This window comes from Silurus aristotelis (genome assembly GCF_946808225.1).
Source record: "Silurus aristotelis genome assembly, chromosome: 4".
NCBI lineage: Eukaryota > Metazoa > Chordata > Actinopteri > Siluriformes > Siluridae > Silurus > Silurus aristotelis.
In genome coordinates this window covers 757,031-776,616 of record NC_139577.1, presented here as the reverse complement: position 1 = coordinate 776,616, position 19,586 = coordinate 757,031, and the positions used below count along the sequence as shown (strand labels likewise).

Below are 19,586 nucleotides of genomic sequence, written 5' to 3'. Positions count from 1 at the left end.
TTATACAGCCTTATAAGCTGCTTTGAGACAATGTCCATTGTAAAACACGATTTACAAATAAAAATGAATTTAATTCTTAGTTCCAATGAAATCAAATCCTGATGCTCCAGCATACAATACCATTCAAGATAACTGAACTGTTTTGGGACGAATAATATAAATTTTAGTAGCTCCCAAGTGTCAGCCATATAGCGAAAAATCTTATAATAATAATAATAATAATAATAATAATAATAATAATAATAAATAATCTTATATACTGCTTTGGATCATTTCCACATTTTGGATCATTTTCACACAGGAAGAAGTTAGTTTTCGTTCCAGAAGTAACCAAAATATTTTATTTACAATTCAAATCCATTCTTCTGATTCTTGCTGCCGGTTCTCTTCTCAAAGCCGCCTTTTAACCATGCATCATGCTATCCTCATCCCTCTCCTCTGAAGGTTGTCACTGATGTCACACTCACTGGGTTTTTTTTTTATCTTCAAAACCCTACATAATGTTTTAGTCATTAACTCATCAGCTGTTTTCCTCTGCCAGATGTTTCTGTCTGATGTCTGTGTATAAACACACCAGTGGTTTCTCTGCCCAGTGTTTGTGTAATGCATGTGAAACTTTACCTCCTGTTTTTCTCCTTTTCAAAATGATCTGTTCTTCTCTGCCTGGGCTTCATTTTGGTTTATACATCTTTAGCAAGCGATGTCAGGAGGAGGAAAACCCAGTGCATGTGAACAGAACACACTCAAATATAGTCAATGTTAATCACGTGACGTAACAGGACACACCTGGGCAAGAAGGAGCGGCACCGGTCAGTCACATGGTCACTTGAAAAAGGGGTAGGATCAAAATGTGCTATTATAAACGGAAATACATTAAAACACAACATGCAATATTTAATAATCGCCTCAAAAACAAGCATTTTTATTATCTACGAAAACACAAATAATTAGAGAGGAACGTGGCGGAGTTTAAGGAACGAAGGAACCATATATGCGAGTAGTCGTTCCCTGACCGGAACAATACAGTGACGCACCTCAACTTACTTCCTGTTTACAAGTCAATCTGACAGCCATTCATTTTTAAAACCGAACTTAAATCCGGTTTCTTTCATGCAGCATCGAAAACATTTCAAGTCATGATTCCTTACACTGTAAACATTAAACTCGCTGCACGGACTCTTACCGGGACTCTCAATCTGCAGAACAAAACTGCAGTGGACTGGTGAGCGGTGTTTCCTATGTAGCATAGCGGCTAATCGGTGCTTCTTGGTTTTAGATCTGCTCGTGCATAATGTTTTATTATTATTAATATAATTATTATTCCTTGTATAAACCGTGAGCGATGCTGGATCATTCTGAGATCCGTGACAGGTGTGTTTTCAGCGTCTTTAAACGCTGTCATTCTGCGTCTGTATCATGTTTTCCATCCAGCTGGACTCATGATCGTGTTTCTAAACACCTGCCATTTATTTACCTTCACTTTATTTAACGATTCTCTAAATAAAGCTACAAGTGCTGTGTTTCAGTGTCAGATGATTCGTGATGTTTGTTCAGAGTTCAGAATGGGGGATGAGATCAGTTACTTTCTTTATTTTTTTATTTACCTCTCCATCTTTCAATCTTGTGTATATATAATATATATAGTCCTTGCTGCAAAACCAAAATAGAAGTTCCTAACCCGGATATAACAACTCCCCAAGCTGAACAGGCTCCGCCTATGTGGGCGGGGTTTAAATAGTGATGATGTTGGACTCCACTCCTGGACTATTTTCTGAATAGTGTATGCAGATTTACTCTAAATATTATTTTTTTTCCAGTTAGTCTATTATTGATATTTTTAGACACCAATTATAAAGAGGTTTTGCAGGCAGTTGGAATATATAAGTTTGTTCCTTATGAGTGAAAAAAGGGAAGAAACCTTAAGAGGAACCAGGGAACCTCATTCTCAACACTGAATGTCCATTTATTACAGTTCCATCATTCTTGAGATGTCATGTTCAGTAATAGATGCATTTACATTTACTTGTGTCTTTATCCAAAACTACTTACTTTTATCTCATTTATACAACTGAGGAATCGACGGTAAAGGGCCTCGTTTAAGGGCCCTGCAGTGGGATTTGAACTCCTAACCTTCTGATCAGAAGGCCAACATTTTACACTGAGTTACTGTTTCTCTTTTTCTAACATTTCAGGTTGAAATTCTTTACAGATTTAAATTGAACAGAGCCAAAAAGAATAGAAGGCAGTTAAAAGTGTCTAAACTGAAGTCATGTTTCTGTCCAGTTTGGGGGCGAAGAAATTCAAAAAAAAAAAAAAGTGTTTTTTTTTTATTAACACACTTTATTATTATTAACATTTAAAACAATTTTAAATAGAATGCTAATGTTTTTTACGAAATTCCAGCGGTATAGAAATAAACTCAATTTAATCAATAAAAAAGTGCATTGCATTTATTTGATTTATTCTCTTTTATTTTTTTAAGTGTGAACAAACAATAGAAAAAAGAAACAGATGCAACATAAAACTAGCCCGGTATTAACAAGCGAATGTCGATAGTCAGCTAATATTTTTACTCCTCTAACCTCAGTGTTTTATTAGTAAACTGATAACCAGATACACGTGTAATAACCGCATTTATTTTTTTATATGTTTGTTTGTTTGTTTGTTTTGATTTTGGGGCTAGCTGTTTCACATGCTAACGTTCTTCATTCAGTGTGTAGTTGTTTTATCAGTTTGTACTGTTAATGTTTTTTTATTGTTAATTTAAGTGTGTAAAATAGTATTTAGCATAGTTCACTAGTAAATAGTTCATAGTATATATAATTTAGCTTGAAGGGCAATGATGGTTGATGGGTGGCAATAGTTCTAGGGGGCGCTGTAGTGACCTTTCAGAACATCACGTGCATGTCGACCGTTTCCTCTTAAAGTCGCAATAAATGAAACAGTCGTGAAATGTAAGTGATTTTATTAGACACTATACATTCATTCTATTAGATCTGATTATATCTGAATAATCCTTTAGCATGTATATAAAAGTTCTATAAAATGTTGCTGTATAAAATGTAAATACAAGCAGAATGCAATGATTTGCATATTTAACAAACCCGTATTTTATTCACAAAAGAACATAAAAAACATTTTGATTGTTTAAACAGAGGAAATGCACCAGTATAAGGAGCAGCCTGCTGTAGAGCACCAACTCTGTTACAGATCTTTGGGATGAATGTGAATGTGTGAAATGAGAAGTTTAAAAACTGGTTGTCTGTGACGGAGACGTGTCTTTAATCACACGTATTTTAATGATATTTATGTTTTAACATATGAATCTGCCAAATCTTTACTGACAATTCAAAATGATGAAATCTGACCAGTGTGGAGTTTAGATGGGATTTACTGGTCATCTTAATTCCATTAAACCAATACTCCTCTTCTTTCCTCCTCTCATCTTCTCTCCTTTTCTCTCCCCTCCTCCTCTCCTCTCCTCCTCTCATCTCCTCTCCTCTTATCTCTCCTCCTCTTATCTCCACTTATCTCCTCCTCTCATCTCTTCTCCTCTCCTCTCCTCTTCTCTCCTCCCCTCTTCTCTCTCCTGCTCTCCTCCTCTCATCTCTTCTCCTCTCCTCTCCTCTTCTCTCTCCTGCTCTCCTCCTCTCATCTCTTCTCCTCTCCTCTCCTCTTCTCTCTCCTGCTCTCCTCCTCTCCTCCTCTCATCTCCTCTCCTTTCCTCTCCTCCACTCCTATTCTCTCCTCTCCTCTGCTCTCCTCTCCTCTCCTCTCCCAGGGGTTGGCAGGGTTTGATTGCTCAGGGATGCCACTCCAGCATCCTCGTTATCGACCCAAACACCGCTCAGACCATTCAGGTCCTGGAGAGACACAAAGCCAATGTTGTCAAGGTGAGTTTGAATCTGTCTCAGCGATAACAAGGTCAAACAGAAGTTTGATTTTATATATATTTACATACTGGAACGGGCAAAAAGATTTAGAGTTCAAGAAATATGCAGTTTTGCTGTTTTAAAATTGGGAGTTTTTATAACCAGGATTTGTTCAACATGACTGTACACCAGAGAGAATGTGGGATTCATCAAAATCCAATTATTTGTGAAAAATTTACTTGAGATGAGATCAAATCGGCAACTCCATAGAATCGAATAAAGACAATAGAGACTCTGTAACAAAACAATATAGACATTAATGTTAATGTAACATGGAATAGAGACTCTGTAACATGTCGTAGTGTTGAATGAAGATTCTTTCATTTAGAATAAAGATTCCTTGAGAGAGAATAGAAACCTTGAGAGGGACCAGATTCATAAAGGAACCCATCCTTATCTGAGTCACACTGAATATTCATTAATTATAGTTCCATCATTGTCGAGGTTCTCAGCTGTTCACTGATAGACATGAGTTCACCACAAAAGACATTTGTCTCCCTTTAGCTTTGTTTTCCATGAAGAAAGAGATTAAAAAATTTTCTCTTATTGCCAGTAAGAGTCATATTGCTGTGGAGAACATCTAAAGAACGTCCTGAGAGAGTATTAGCTCCAGGTGTGCTGCTTATTCCGATCAACTTTTTTTCAGCTGGATGTGTTTTCTCTGTGAGTCTTCACGCTGAAATGTACCGTCTCCTATTTATTCATTTGTGTTTATTAAATCAGGGCCAGTGTTCGGGAATTAAAGGTGACTTTAATGTTATCCTGCATGACAAACGTCCCAGAAGAATTAATCCCGTGTCATTTACGGTCACGAGCACCTTCTGCACTTTATCACTACCTTTCTGGTGCTGAAGGGGTTTTGTGTGTGTGTGTGTGTGTTCCCATGAGTAACGACCCATAAACTAGCCGCTGTTTATCAGAGACGGTTTCGGGCTCCGGCTGCTATTTCTCACCCCGCCATGCATTTTAATCCTGTAAACCTCAACACCACTACAGTGCTCCATTTCTCATCGTCATCCCGTGAAAACACGAGCAGGCAGATGGGAAGAGCAGACAAAACATGGCCCCCTTGTGTTTACTGTTTCAGCATGATCCTCAAACCCAACCCTTATGTTCTGTTCAGGTCGTCATGCTGTTGTCCATGTGTGTGTGTAGTGAACAGAAAAGTTAAAGAGCTCCAGCAATCCCACGCTTCCACCTTTACTGCCTGCAGTGTTAAAGCCGGCGCTGATCTTTCTGCTCCTACACTCATTTTGGGAGTTTGCCAGAGTTCGAAACCCCAATTTTCAAAGTTATATGAACTGCTTTTAAATCTTGTGTGTGTGTGTGTGTGTGTGTGTGTGTTTAGGTGAAATGGTCCAGGGAGAACTACCACCACAACCTAAGCTCACCGTACTCCCTGCGCCTGGCCTCGGCTGATGCCGCAGGCAAAATCATTGTGTGGGACGTGGTGAGCGGCATGGCACATTGCGAGATTCAGGAACATTCCAAACCCATCCAGGGTAAGACATGGATCTAACATCTAACCCTTCAAAATAGTCTCCTTGCACAGCAATACAGCCTCCCAGCGTTCTTCTGAAGGTCTCGTGTCCTGGGAGTCCTCTTCTCGTAGCAGGTCAAGCACCTTCTGCGTTTCGCGCCACGGTGTCAACACGGCGAGCCTGATCTTTATCTTCGGGTAGGGCGAAGTCCGCAAATCTGGCGAGTAGGATGAGTGCGGAAGGGAGATCATGTTGTTATCGGCGTTAAACTCACGTGAAAGGAGAGCATGGTGACGGCGCGTCAAGGTCAGAATAGCAGGCGTGGTAACACGTGGTCAGAACAGCACCTGCTGCACAGTGCATGTACACAGGATGATGTATTTTACCACACTGACTTATAAAGGTCGGTGCTCCCTGTGACTGTGCGTGCAGCCTTGTGCTGCCACCTGTTGGCATGTTACAGAACTAGTCTTAAACTTTTTTTGATACCACCTCATATACACAGACAGGATAATATAAACCACAAAGGTTTCTGAATCAAGATGAAGCTCTTCTAAAGTAATGGAAAGGCCAGGGTTTGGAGAAGGAAGTGTTTTGCTCAGATACCTCCAAGTTTATCTGTTAAGCACGGAGGTGATCGTATCATTCTTATCAGGGATTATGTACGATGTGGTGTAAGACTAATGGTGTACTTGGTGCTATTCTGACCACGTGCGTTACCACGTCAGTAAAACTGAGCAAATCTGCCGCGGAGAAGTTTCACACGACGTACGTTTAACTTACGGTGCTTCAAGAGCGGAAGAACATCGCCAGAAGATGTTGAGAGATCAGGAAGCTCTTTAACGAGCTCAACCTGCAAAAATGTCAAAACCATTCAGCAACTTGTGGATGATGATCGCCAGAGAGAACCAGATCCAGATCTCCGGTTTGACACTGTTGTGGAGATCCGGCGCGAATCGCAGAAGGTCCTCGAAAAGAAGACTTCCAGGACACGTTCCAGAAGAACGCTGGGAGCTGTATTGCTGTTTTGAGGGAGATCGTGTGGAAACATAGATAAATGAAGTACTTTTTTAGTAAACAGCGAGTCTGATTTCCATCTCTTATAGTTTTGAGGTTGGATTTTTTGAAGCACTTTATTGAACATTAGTGTAATAATCAGTTTAGGATCCAGAGCTATCGTGTAGAATGTACATTAAATTTCATTTATTCATTAAAATGAAGAATTTAGGATTGATTTATTTTTAAATATTCTTGGGATTGGAACATTCTTGTTTTTTATCCCAGACATGGACTGGCTGTGGAATCAGGATGCGTCACATGACCTGCTTTTGGCTGTGCATCCTCCTAACTACATAGTGTTGTGGAACGGGGACACGGGGACCAAGCTGTGGAAGAAGAGCTACGCCGAGAACATCCTGTCCTTCTCTTTCGATCCCTTCGACCCCTCCAATTTGGCCTGTATGATTCAAAAGACGTGCAAAAAAAAAACCACACGGTGCAGCTTAGACCTCAGAATCGCTGAACTTGTCGTTTTTTTTCCCCTTGTCTCTAATGCAGTGCTGACCAGCGAGGGGATCGTTTTCATCACGGACTTCTCACCGTCCAAACCCCCGGGCAGCAGCGGTAAGAAGGTTTACATCGCCAGTCCTCACTCCAGTCCTGCGCACAGCAAACCCGCTACCACACATCCCACCGGTGCTAAAAAAGCTCTCAACAAGGTCAAAGTGCTCATCACCAACGAGAAACCCATGTGAGTTCCTACACACAATCAGGTCTGACCCCGTGACAAAAAATCCACCTTTAGAATGTGTGGAATGATCTTTCTGTGAATGTGTGTAAGTGACTACAGGGTGAATTGTTCAGTAATTAAAAAAATCACTCCAAATGGAAACACTTCAGTACAGATACGTTAAAAAGCTACTTAAGTACAGGAACGAATCACATTTACTTCCTTACTGTTCAGCACTGATTGAATTAAATGTGAACATGACTGACTTTGTGACGAGTGAAGTCTCTGGCAGCCATGTTTGTTTGCTGTGGTGTGTTCTTGGGATACAGAGTTCCTGAAGACCTCACAGGTGCATTTCATAACATCTCGTGATTGTTTGTTGCAACCACACGCTATTTATTTTGAGAACCAAGAAATTTGGTTGTATTCGGCCTTCGAAATGAAACACATTCATGCATTCATACAAACAAAACTCACCCACAACATTATGATTTCTTCCTCACAGTGACATCGACACTTAATTACTTCCTCTTGCTCGGGGTGCATTTAGAGAAAATGAGAGAAAATTGCTTCCTGGTTATTAGCAGTAGTTATCATGCTTATCTGTTCAAACCTCCATCAGTCGTACAAAAGAGATATGAATAGTCTGTCTACATTTATCTGTGTTTTGATCATCAAAGTCCTCTGTTTTTTTTTTTCCTTTTCATCACTGCTCTCCTGCTTTGTCTGAGGAAGGTTTCGCTCCATGCGATTGATCATCAGAAGCTTTGCTCACTTTCCTCTCTTCCTCGAAAAACAGCACTCAAGCATTTCCTGGTTCCTGGCGCTAGCAGACACTGGTAGATTCAGTGCTGGCGGTGCTTCATTCAGGTTTATTTTCCCCCTAAAAAAAAAAAAAAAAAAACGCTTTGATGAATCCATGTAACGAAAGCGATCCATTAGCCGAGCATGGCTGCTCACTGGGGTGATGGGACAGAGGGGCAGTTTTGGTCAAAGCAACAAGAGAGGTCCATGCATTAATCTAGGTATGTGTGATATCTGTGATCTGGGAAGGAATCCAAATTCAGTGCTTTGGTGGATATCTGGTGCTTTGAAAAAACCTACTTGTTTTTAATTCTGCTGTAACTGAATAGTTTTTCAGAGATTGGGAATTTTTGGATTTAGCGAATAATTGCTGGTTCTGGAATCATGTTTTTTTTTTTTTTTTTTTTGCGGTGCCTTGAAGATGCAACCTGGCTCAGGAAGGACCAATGAAAGTTGGAAAGCGCCAAAGGTGCAGCTGCTGGGTTTTATTCCAACTAAGCAGGAGCCACACCAGACTGGTTATACAGGTGGAATCAGATGTGGGTTCAGCTGGATTAGAATAAAACCTGCACTCACAACATCACTTTGAGGATCACATTTCATACTCCTGACCTAAATTAGCAAGATGTTAATTCAAACCTGTTCCACAGAAGCTCTGAAGTGAAAGCTTTGAAAAAAGTCTGAGAATTGAAACAAGTGCAGATTTGACTTTCCCACTGACAGATATGAAGCTCACGGACTTCATGAATTTTCATCCTTCATCCTTAGTACTTACCTGGTCAGGGTCATGGTGGTCCTGCAAATATCCCTGAGAAGGTACTTGAGAGAGGTATTCCATGTTGAAGAATTTATTAGAGCCAGAATCCACCCTCCTCCTGACTTGTGTTTTTCCATCTTCTCTTTTTTAGTAGTAGTGGTAAAGTTCATCAGCCACAGGTGCTAAACTTAAATACCATGGAGGTGTTGCAGGTTCTTTACCTGTGATTATTGCAAGCTGTATTCCTAAACCATAAACCCAAATAAAAAGGCGTGATGGTGAACAGTGTGATGGATGATTAAGTCTCATGACTATACGGTGCCTCGCTATCAATCTTCTGAAAATGGTTTTATTTGTTTCTTAGCTGAGGTGTGAATTGGAACTGCACACTGGTGTTTTAGAGCAGTGTTCAGACTCAGCTGAAACCTCCTGAAGAAGAAAAAGATGAGATGATCTCATATGGATGCAGATCGGTCTTTACCATTGCGAGATGAACACCATGTAACACACCACATCAGACATTCTGCTGCTGTTGTCTGTCTTTGGATTGGATCCTTCATTTTGGTCTGACCTTTTTAGTCTTCAGACGTTTGGAGAGTATTTTGAACGACTGAAATCTGGCAGATGTCAAGAAGCAAAGCTAAGTTCAGCTCGAGGTTGATCTGGATGTTTGGAGACTGTTTTAAACACAACTCATTCTCAAGTTATGGAAACTTTAAATTTTTTATTTATTCCTATAGAGTAAACCAGAGGCAGCAGTGTTTAGGGAAAAGCTTCCTGAGAAGAGGTGAGGACGGAACCTCCAGAGATACCACCCTCAAAATGGAAACCATCCTCATTGACCAGTCTGATTATTAATAATTTTCATCCAGTGGCATGCATCCAAATAATCTGTTGATCCTGATCAAATCTTCAGAAGAACGTGTTTATTAAATTCTGGACTGTGTGTGGACTCTGTCGGGCAAATTCACCCAGACCTTTGGAAACATTAGTGCTTTTTGATGTTAAATAAAAAAAATTGATAAAGAATAATATTCTTTGATGTGGAAACATGGAAAATGTGGGTTGGGGATTTTTAGGGTTGGATCTCTATAGAGGAGATCTTCTACTCCATGGAGCTGGCTTTGTGCACAGGGGAATTGTCATGCTGGAACAGGGTCTCCTAGACATCCAAAGACCTCCAATACAACTGTGTGCCTCAAACTTGTGATAACAGAATGATGAAGAACGACATGCATCTAAAAAAATTCCGGTGTCTCAATAGTTTTTGTCTATATTGTGTATGTATGGATCTAAAAACCAACATAAACTCAGACCTCATGTGCCTTAAAGATGCTCCATGGCTCTGAAAAAAACATCACAAATGTAAAGTGGATAGTATCCCAAATCTCTGCCTCGAATTTTTGCATTTTAAAATAAATGTTTGCATCATTACTCCAATTCTGATCTTTTTTTATCAATCATTTTTCCTTTATGGTCGCACAAAAATTCAGATGAAGCCAAGATCATGTCGTTTGAGTTCCATTCCGATGTATCAGGTACGGATACAAATCCAGGTTTTCGAAATTTTCTGATTAAAATCTACGATGTGGAAAATTTTCTCCAAAGGAACTGAATAAAAGTGGTGCTGAAGTTCTTCTTTGGTGCTTAAGCTCAGCATTTTGAACTTTTCAGCTTTTAATAATCTCACACCAGTTTAGGACACAGTTGTATATGTTGGGTCCTGTGTCTCACTTTCTTTCTCTTCAAAACGCCTCTTGAATCTTTTTTCATTTTCCACAGAACAGCCTCCTTATTACGTTCTTCAATTTACACAGGCATTATTCCCGATAAGGAGGTTTAGCAGCTTCGGAGACCTATAAACTCAGTAGATGCAGGGCTCAGAAGAGATTTGTGACGGTTATTGCATTCTCTCTCAGTGTTGTGTGGTAATGACTTTGCTTATTTTTTACTCTGGCGCATTGCCACTGCATTGCTTTTCTTTTCTTTTTTTTTTTATAGAGACACGTGCTGTATGAAGCTGTAATGATGTGACTGGGTTTTAATTTTATCTGAAGCAATGTTGACTTTGATGGCAAGATTGTCATAGTTTATAACACTGTGTGTAGCTTGGATTAACCCAGTCGTGTGTTTCCTCAGGGCCGAGGCAGTAACACTGAACGACTGTCTCCAGTTGTCCTACATGCCCTCGAAGAAGAGTCACATGTTGCTGCTGTATCCCAGAGAGATTCTCATCCTGGACCTGGAGCTCAGCCAGACGGTCGGAGTCGTGGCTATCGAGCGCTCCGGCGTGCCCTTCATACAGGTCAGTCTGATACCAGTCTGATTCCAGTGTCAAACCTGTCATGCTTTCACACAACACCGCCCCCTAGCTTTTAAAATCAATGCATAGCTAATCGTCATATAAGAAGGCGTCAGGGGTTCGCCTTCATTGTGATTCACTGATTGACTCCGAATACTGAAATAACACATGGTGGTTCAAACGAAAGCTTTTCGATTCGGTATATTTGTGAACATAAACATTTTGCATTTTGTAAATAATTTAAAACAAAATGCCACCATGGTTGAATAATATAGAAAATAATGATTTAATATTAATAATAAAAAAAAGAAAAAAATACAATAGAATTCATCAAATTAATCCACTAAACGAACTTGCTGTCCGCCACTTAATACCTTCCTGAGGGAACTCTGTTTTAAACTCTGTTCCGGTTAAATAAACATAAAAAAGGATTGCATTTGGTACACATGTGCACCCAAATAAGTTTGGTACACACACACACACACACACACACACACACACACGCACACACACACGCCCCACATGCTGTTCTGCAAGAATATTTTAAATTGAAATGTATAAAAGGTCATTGACCCCTGTGGTGTCGTAAAAAAAAAATATTTTGATTCGAAACTTAACACATGATACCATTAGAATTTTCCTGTAGACGTGTATATGATTAATGGGTAGAGGCGGTGAGTATTGATTGTTCTGACTCTTGCAGAGTGTCTGGTCTTTGTTTCTATAGTTACAGCAGATGCTGATGAGTGCAGGACATTTCATACCAAGTGAACAGTGAATTACTGTAGCCTACTTTCATGATGTGCACATGACTTTACACCACTTTTATGAATTTTTTATGAAGATTGGTTTGTGTTTTATGAACATCCAATTCCACATTTAGACCCCATTTGCTGTTATAATGAGCTTCACTCTTCTGGGAAGATGTTCGAATAGATGTTAGTAAAGTCAGGTAGTGATGTAGGTGAGAAGGTGAGGAGGGCTGGGGTGCAGTCAACGTTCACATTCATCCCAAAGGTGTTTAATAGGGTTTCGCGAATGAGATCTTCCTCTCCATGTAAAGCAGATCTTCATGAAAAAGTCAGTGCACAGGAGCATTGTCATGCTTGAACCAGTTGGAATCTCCTAGACATCCAAAGACATCCTGTACAATTGGGTGCCTCCAACTTTGTGGTAACAGATTGATGAAGAATCACGAGTTAATATTTTTTGTCCATATTGTGTATGTAGGGATCTAAAAACCAACATGAACTCAGACCTAATGTTTCTCCAGGATGCTCCAAGGATTCATAAGAACATTAAATAATCTCCATGATAATAAACCCAACCTCCATTGAAAAGTATCCTATATGTGAGCCTCAATCAATCAGGAGGTCTGTTGCATCATTACCCAATTCTGCTCTTTCTTATCCTTCATTCTTCATTTTTCCTTCATGGTTGAACAAAATTTGATTGAAGCCAAGATCATGTAGTTTGAGTTCCATTTCACACACAAGTAGAAGGCGTTTGAGTTCTGATTTGATTTATTAGATACGGATACAAATCCAGGTTTCCGCACCTCATACAAAGTGTCTGAAGTTGGAATTAAAATTCTGAGATTGGAGTGAAAGAACTTAAGTGTCCTGCATGGATCCCCATTTGGAATGAACTGCACCCCCACCCTCCTGTAGCTGAATATGCAATAAGTCACGTTTTAAAATTCAAAGTATGGTCTTCCCTGAAGCATGGCTCTTATTATAACCACTACATGTGGGACAGTATTATGGGATGTTCAAATGGAGCACATCGGTCTTACTTTTGGCTGTATGGCATGCGGTGTATGTCTTTCTTTTATTATTCTATTAATTTTATTTGAAGTTTGAGGTTGTAGGTCCTGAGTTAAGTGCAGTGACACACACACACACACACACACACACACACACACACACACACACACACACACTCACTCACTCACTCACTCACTCGTGGGCTCGACCTCTGTATCACCGCGTGTTCTGTAGGTGCTGTAAAGCTCGTGTCTGTCAGGAAGAACATTTGCATGACTAATGGTGCAGCTGCAAGAACAAGGCTGGAGCGAGCGATCGATCGTGGGAGCGGGCAGCTGGTCAAAAAACCGACACACACACACACACACACACACACACACACACACACACACACACACACACAACCCTCTTTCTCTCAAAACACATAGTTTTTCCTTTTTTTTGGCATTGGACTTTTCCTCATATTTCCCCTTGATTACGCGTCGTTAACCAGAGAAGATGTTTTCCTGTTTCCTTAATGACGTCATAATGTCAGGTCCGAGACCTTCGCCTGTAGCCACATTCAAAAGATATAAAGATATTAAAACGCTGTTATTCAGACAGCGATCGTCAGCGTTTCGATGGAGCGCACATTAAATTCTTTCCTGAACGCAGCTCGGGTACTAATAAGTGGACTTGTGCTTTTGAAATGGAAAACCCAAATGACCCGAAAGCTTTTAATGCTTTTTATGCTTTTTTTGTTACCATCATCACGTCTCTGCGCAGACCGAATGCTGATCGAGTCGCAATCTCGAAAAAAGAATTCAAGCGACAGAACATATTCGCTTTGTGGAAATGTTAAAAAAAAAAATAATTTATAAAAAAATCTTGATCATAAATTGGTATTTCCTGTGTTTTCTATGGTTAGAGATGAATTAATTAACACTTTCATTAAGCTCCGCCCCCCAGGATGTTTAATAACCCTTAGAGTCTCCCCTTGGAATGAGCAGGAGTTCCCACGCTATGTTTTTGCATCCACACAGGTGATTCCCTGTGCGCAGAGGGACGCTCTTTACTGCCTGCACGAGAACGGCTGCATCACGCTGCGTGTCTGCCGATCCACTGCTCTATCAGCGGAGGAACCAGGCAAGAACCTTCACACCTTTTAGTACTTCCTTTTCCTTTTCGACCTGTAACAGTTACAGCACCATAAAAATCCAGACTCTATAGTGATGGAGCCACATGGTGGAATGGTACTTATCTGATGTTAGATTAGATTAGATTAGATTTGAGCATTTTATTTATTTGTGCTGGGTTTTTACAATGTTGGAATATGTTATTTGTTTTGTACAGAAAGATCACCACGAATGCAACGGTTACATCCTTCTAATTCATATCATCTGTTGTTAATTTCTGAGCAGTTATGATACGAATTGTATCTGTATATGTTTCTTTTGGGCCAGTGATCTTATTGTAATTCTCATGACCCACTTGATAAAGTCTAGTGGAGATCAGTAGAAATGAGAAGCCTACAGTTTTAAAACCCGGAATATTAAAACTGTATAATAACGATCTCTAAATCTTCTCTCAGTTTGGAGTCTGAGCTGCAGACTGAAATCTCGCCCCTGCTGTGATTACATTCCTGCAAAATATCGACTCGGGATTTAATGCTGCGAGCTGGAGAACATGACCTCCAACACGACCACATCGTCAAAATAACCTTAAAGGCCACTTTAATTATCGCCTGCCGTGGCACTGCTACGGTCTGATCCACAGGAGCCCAAAGTTTTTCCTACAAAGGGCCAAAAATCCAGCTTGAGTGAGGGGCCGAGAATAAAGTTATGATTTTATAATAATTAAAAATAAATAACTAGAAAACACCTCGGTACAGTTTTTATTAATTTAACTTCAATTTCTGTGAAACATGAAGTACAATAAGAAACAATTCAATTAATTTTACAATTAAATTAAAAAGCTGAATACGGTTTATTCAGTCACTTCCAATCAGAGACATGAAGCTGCTTCTTATTTTTAAAGGTTTACCATAAGCAATTTTTTGGTAAAAAAAATAAAAATAAAAATTCAAAGGTCACCATGGCCCTAATTTGGCCCTCACAGGCCCTAGTATGGGCATCTCTAGTCTAATGTATACCGGGTTTGAGAAAAGCTTTGGGCTGAATAACAGATAATGAAAACGTATTTTAATGCTTTATGTAGCCACGAGCAGCGATGATCAAGCACTTTATTTTTTTATTCTAAAAAACTTTAGATTATGTATTATTTTGTATTAATTTATCTTATGTTCTTTTCCATCTGCAATAAATTTGCAGCGATTTCCGTTTTTTTTCTTCTTCTTCATTTTTTTGTTTTAATAAGGAGGCTAATAAAACTATTTTAATGCATTTTTATTTTAACGAGTTTTTTATCTTTTGACTCTATAGATATTAGTTTATTAATATGCAAAATCTGATTATTAATATGCAAAAGAGATTAGAAATTGTGAGAATTGAGATTGTGACCAGTAGGTAGCGCTGTTTATGGTTATTGTACAACACAGATTGTTAGGCACAAGCATTTCAAAAGACATAGCAAAAATCCTTTATATTATACAGTGAAAAATAAAAAAGTCATATTTATTATATAGTAATAAAAATGTAACTTGCTCAGCTGCAGTGGCGTCTGAGATGGAGCAGGGAGTGCAGGAGCTGTCTTATGATCTGCGCTCTCAGTGCGACGCCATTCGCGTGACCAAAACGGTGCGTCCGTACCGCGCGGTGATCTGCCCCGTCAACGAAAACAGAGCCGCCCTGGTGGTGAGCGACGGGCGCATCATGCTCTGGGAGCTCAAAGCTCACGTCGGGAAAGCATCCAACCCTGGGTACGTCAGATTACACCCTCATACACCAACAAGCATGGTCAGATTTCTTCCATGTATCTCTTCTTGAACCCTGTGACTTTCATCATTCTTTCCACATCTTTGTTTTAGACTTGTCTAATTACCGGCTTAAATCAGGCAGAGTCGCATTAGATAAACCTCACACACCATAACTGTCCCTCATATATCGTAGAGCCAGACTTCCTTGTGGAAAGGAGGATCAACGTTGGATCAGACTCACATAAATATGTGAAAGGAAATGAATATGAATATATTCACTAATAAATATAATTTATAAAAGATAAATAATAAATAAAATATAGCCTGCAGTGTGCAGCGATTCACCTCTAGAGGCCGCTTTTGTAACGACAGTAGGAGCCGGAAAAACTATCTATGGATTATAGTCAATAGTCAATAGTTCCAGCGATCAACTCTAACTCGTTTAACCCCTGCAGTAGAAAAAACAGTATCATTTCACTAATCGGCCCAAAAAGTGTATCTGACTGAAGGCACACACTAATTTACTTTTTGTTTTTTTCTACCTGCTGTTTGATTACAGTTCAGGTTTGTCCCCGCTCTACTCCCCAGTTAATTTTTGTGGGACTCCGTTGGGTCAGAACCAGAAACGAATCCCGGACCTCTCCCTCAACACTATGATCGGTGAGTCTTTCCTGCTGCAGAACGACGCTACACACTGTAGACCTTATCCATTAAACGCATTGAAATGATTTGTACTAGAGCTGGAGAGATCTAAAAAACCCCGGTGAGCTTCACTGACATCCGATTATATTTATTCTGTTACCCAGGATTCATATAAACACTTGGTGAGAGAATTTACCCATACAGAAATGTCTAGACATCAAACACTGTGTTATGTTTCTGCAAGTATATTCACTTCTTGAACAAGGATGGTTCTTCTTTATACTCTGGGTCCTCACGGAAACGACCTGCTGGCAAATCAAGTAAAATAGACTTTAATATCCAGAAAAAAATCTTACTGTGATCCAGATATTGTAAAAAAAATCACTCATTTACTGAATTTTTCAAAACCTGGTCCACAGTGGATCATAGTGAATCAGAGTGGGTCATAGCATAGTGGATCACAGGAGATCACAGTGGGTCATAGTGGATTGTAGTGATCACCGTGGATAACCGTGCCTCACTGAGGGTCACAGGGGATCATAATTGGTCACAGTGGGTCGTAGTTGATCACAGTGGATCTAAACAGTAACACTCAATAAGGTTGGAGCTTTATAGTGGGAGATCATCCACTCCAACCCATGGAAAGCAGATCTTCATGGTGCACAGGTACATTGTCATCCTGCAATGGAAAGGGTAACTTGAATTCCACCATGTCCAGAGACACCTGATACAAATGTGTGCCTCCAATCATGTGCTAACAGTCTGAGGATGGAATATGACTGGAAAAGTCAGGTGACCAGTCATATTGTGTATGTAGTGTGTGTGTGTGTGTGTGTGTGTGTGTGTGTGTGTGTGTGTGTGTGTGTGTGTGTGTGTGTGTGTGTGTGTGTGTGTGTGTGTGTGTGTGTGTAGGCACTGAATATAAAGGCTTACCTACATTATTACACTACACTATGAGAACGTAGACAAGATCAGACAGGATCACATATTAATATTACTGATAATAGTAGAGTTTCTTTAAACTGAAACTTTGGCCTGAACCTGTTAAAAGACACTGCAACACCTTCTTAATGGAAAAGCCCCCCAAAAAATCATCCGTTTGTGGAATTTTTGCACCTAAATAAAAAAAAAACAGGTTTCTTTTCCTCCGCACATTTCCTCTTTATCTCCAGCTCTTCACTGACTCCTGCATTTAATAACATTAAGCATCTCTCTGTACAGTATCTGCATCTCACCCTGTCTGGCTGCGCTCTCTCTCTCTCTCTCTCTCTCTCTCTCTCTCTCTCTCTCTCTCTCTCTCTCTCTCTCTCTCTCTCTCACTCACTTACTCACTCACTCTCTATCTCTTTCTCCTCTCTCTCTCTCTCTCTCTCTCTCTCTCTCTCACTCACTCACTCACTCACTCACTCACTCACTCACTCACTCACTCACTCACTCACTCACTCTCTCTCACTCACTCACTCTCTCTATCTCTTTCTCCTCTCTCTCTCTCTCTCTCTCTCTCTCTCTCTCTCTCTCACTCACTCACTCACTCACTCACTCACTCACTCACTCACTCACTCACTCACTCTCACTCACTCTCTCTCTATCTCTTTCTCCTCTCTCTCTCTCTCTCTCTCTCTCTCTCTCTCTCTCTCTCTCTCTCTCTCTCTCTCTCTCTCTCTCTCTCTCTCTCTCTCTCTCTCTCTCTCTCTCTCTCACTCACTCACTCACTCACTCACTCTCTCTCTATCTCTTTCTCCTCTCTCTCTCTCTCTTTCTCCTCTCTCTCTCTCTCTCTCTCTCTCTCTCTCTCTCTCTCTCTCTCTCTCTCTCTTCTCTCTCTCTCTCTTTCTCTCTCTGTCTCTCTCTCTGTCTACCATGGTCCCGCTCTCTCCAAATCTTTTTGTTCCAGTCGGTGGCCCAACACTGATAACCTTCTGAAAGATGGAGGGCTCTTTTATCTTCTTTATCTTTTTTCAGCTTTGTTACAGAACTGATACTTCCTGCTATTTGCCCTAAGGTTATACTGGCTGTGTATGTGTGTGAGTGTGTGTGTGTGTGTGTGTGTGTGTGTGTGTGTGTGTGTGTGTGTGTGTGTGTGTGTGTGTGTGTGCGCACATTGAGTGATCATTATCACATGTATAATCTTTTATCTTTCGTTGTTTATTCCGCTCTCAGACTTACAGTGTAAAATCCCATTAGCAGGATCCGGAATTTCTGCTGTCTGTAGCATTTTTTTTTTTAATCAAGTTACTATCATTATTTATATTCTTCTTTTTTTTAACTATGCAGTTTGATATCTAAGTTCTTAAACCCCAACTTTTTTAATCTTGCATCAAATCTAATGCCATGCCTGATCCAACACAGTGTCTAATCTTACACAGAGTCTGACCTAACATCACTACATTTGACACAGGTTACAATCTGATCTATACCAGTCTCTGATCTAAGAATATAATGGTGTTAGATCAGACATTACGTTAGATCTGACACACGGGGAAGTCAGATAAAAACTTCTGTAATGAGGACGTGTTTGATCAGACACAATGTAAGGTAGCGTGAGATCAGTCATGGTATAGACGAGATCAAAACCTCCTATATGTGGTGCACTGCTAGATTGGAATCCTTGCTGAACATGGTGTTTGACCAGTCTTTAGATTAGACACAATGTTTTTAGATTGGACTGGGGAGTTAGATCAGATCAAAGCTTTGTCACGTGGAGCGGTGCAGGATCAGCTGTTGTGTTAAATCAGACGTATTGAATCCTGTGATGATCCTATGTTAGATCTGACTGTGGAATAGATCAGATTAGAACCTCTGTCAAATAATGTGGTGTTAGATCAGAAAATAAAAGTTTAGATCAGATCAGAACTGTTCTGATAAAGTGTTGGAACAGATGCAGTGTAATTGGAGGTGGTGTTTGAATAGTCAGAGTGTTGGGTCTGATCAGAGGTGGAGTTGTGTAGGATTGGATGCAGTGTTGATCAGACACTAACTAATGAGTGTTTTCCCGAGAAGTCTTGCCGCAGGCTGGTTGCTTGTTAATAGGTTGTAGTAATGAAAGTAATTTTTCCCCCATATAAAAGTTTTTTTTAATTTTATTTCTCTCTTTATCTCTGTTTACCTGGTGCTCTTACACAAGGAGCTTTCAGTGTATGGAATGCCTTTACCACGTCTCATCTCCTTTTCCCCCTCAGGTCCCACTCTGATCTCGGGTGTTGATCCCCCCGTATCCACAGTGGGGCAGCAGGAGGTGCAGCTGAAGTTCCTACTGACAGGGTTGTTGTCTGGTTTGCCTCTGCCTCCCTTCTCGCTGCGCATGTGTCCTCCGTTAACC

At 40.2% G+C, this 19,586-nt stretch overlaps 1 protein-coding gene across 2 annotated transcripts in view; it reads left to right on the top strand.

Annotated features, from left to right (window-relative positions):
- Window positions 1-1,001: 1,001 nt before the first annotated feature.
- The window catches only part of wdr11 (WD repeat domain 11), a 62,715-nt gene continuing 44,130 nt past the window's right edge, over window positions 1,002-19,586 (top strand). The window contains exons 1-10 of one of the 2 annotated variants that reach the window (XM_083539107.1): window positions 1,002-1,222; window positions 3,782-3,893; window positions 5,281-5,434; window positions 6,698-6,871; window positions 6,971-7,163; window positions 10,843-11,008; window positions 13,794-13,896; window positions 15,424-15,628; window positions 16,185-16,285; window positions 19,447-19,586. The exon at window positions 19,447-19,586 is cut by the window's right edge and continues 40 nt beyond it. In XM_083539107.1, the coding sequence (XP_083395233.1) occupies window positions 1,137-1,222; window positions 3,782-3,893; window positions 5,281-5,434; window positions 6,698-6,871; window positions 6,971-7,163; window positions 10,843-11,008; window positions 13,794-13,896; window positions 15,424-15,628; window positions 16,185-16,285; window positions 19,447-19,586 (1,434 nt within the window). In that variant the 5' untranslated portion in view covers window positions 1,002-1,136. Of the gene's footprint in view, window positions 1,223-3,781; window positions 3,894-5,280; window positions 5,435-6,697; window positions 6,872-6,970; window positions 7,164-10,842; window positions 11,009-13,793; window positions 13,897-15,417; window positions 15,629-16,184; window positions 16,286-19,446 lie in introns of both variants that reach the window. The other variant, XM_083539106.1, reaches the window with a different exon arrangement.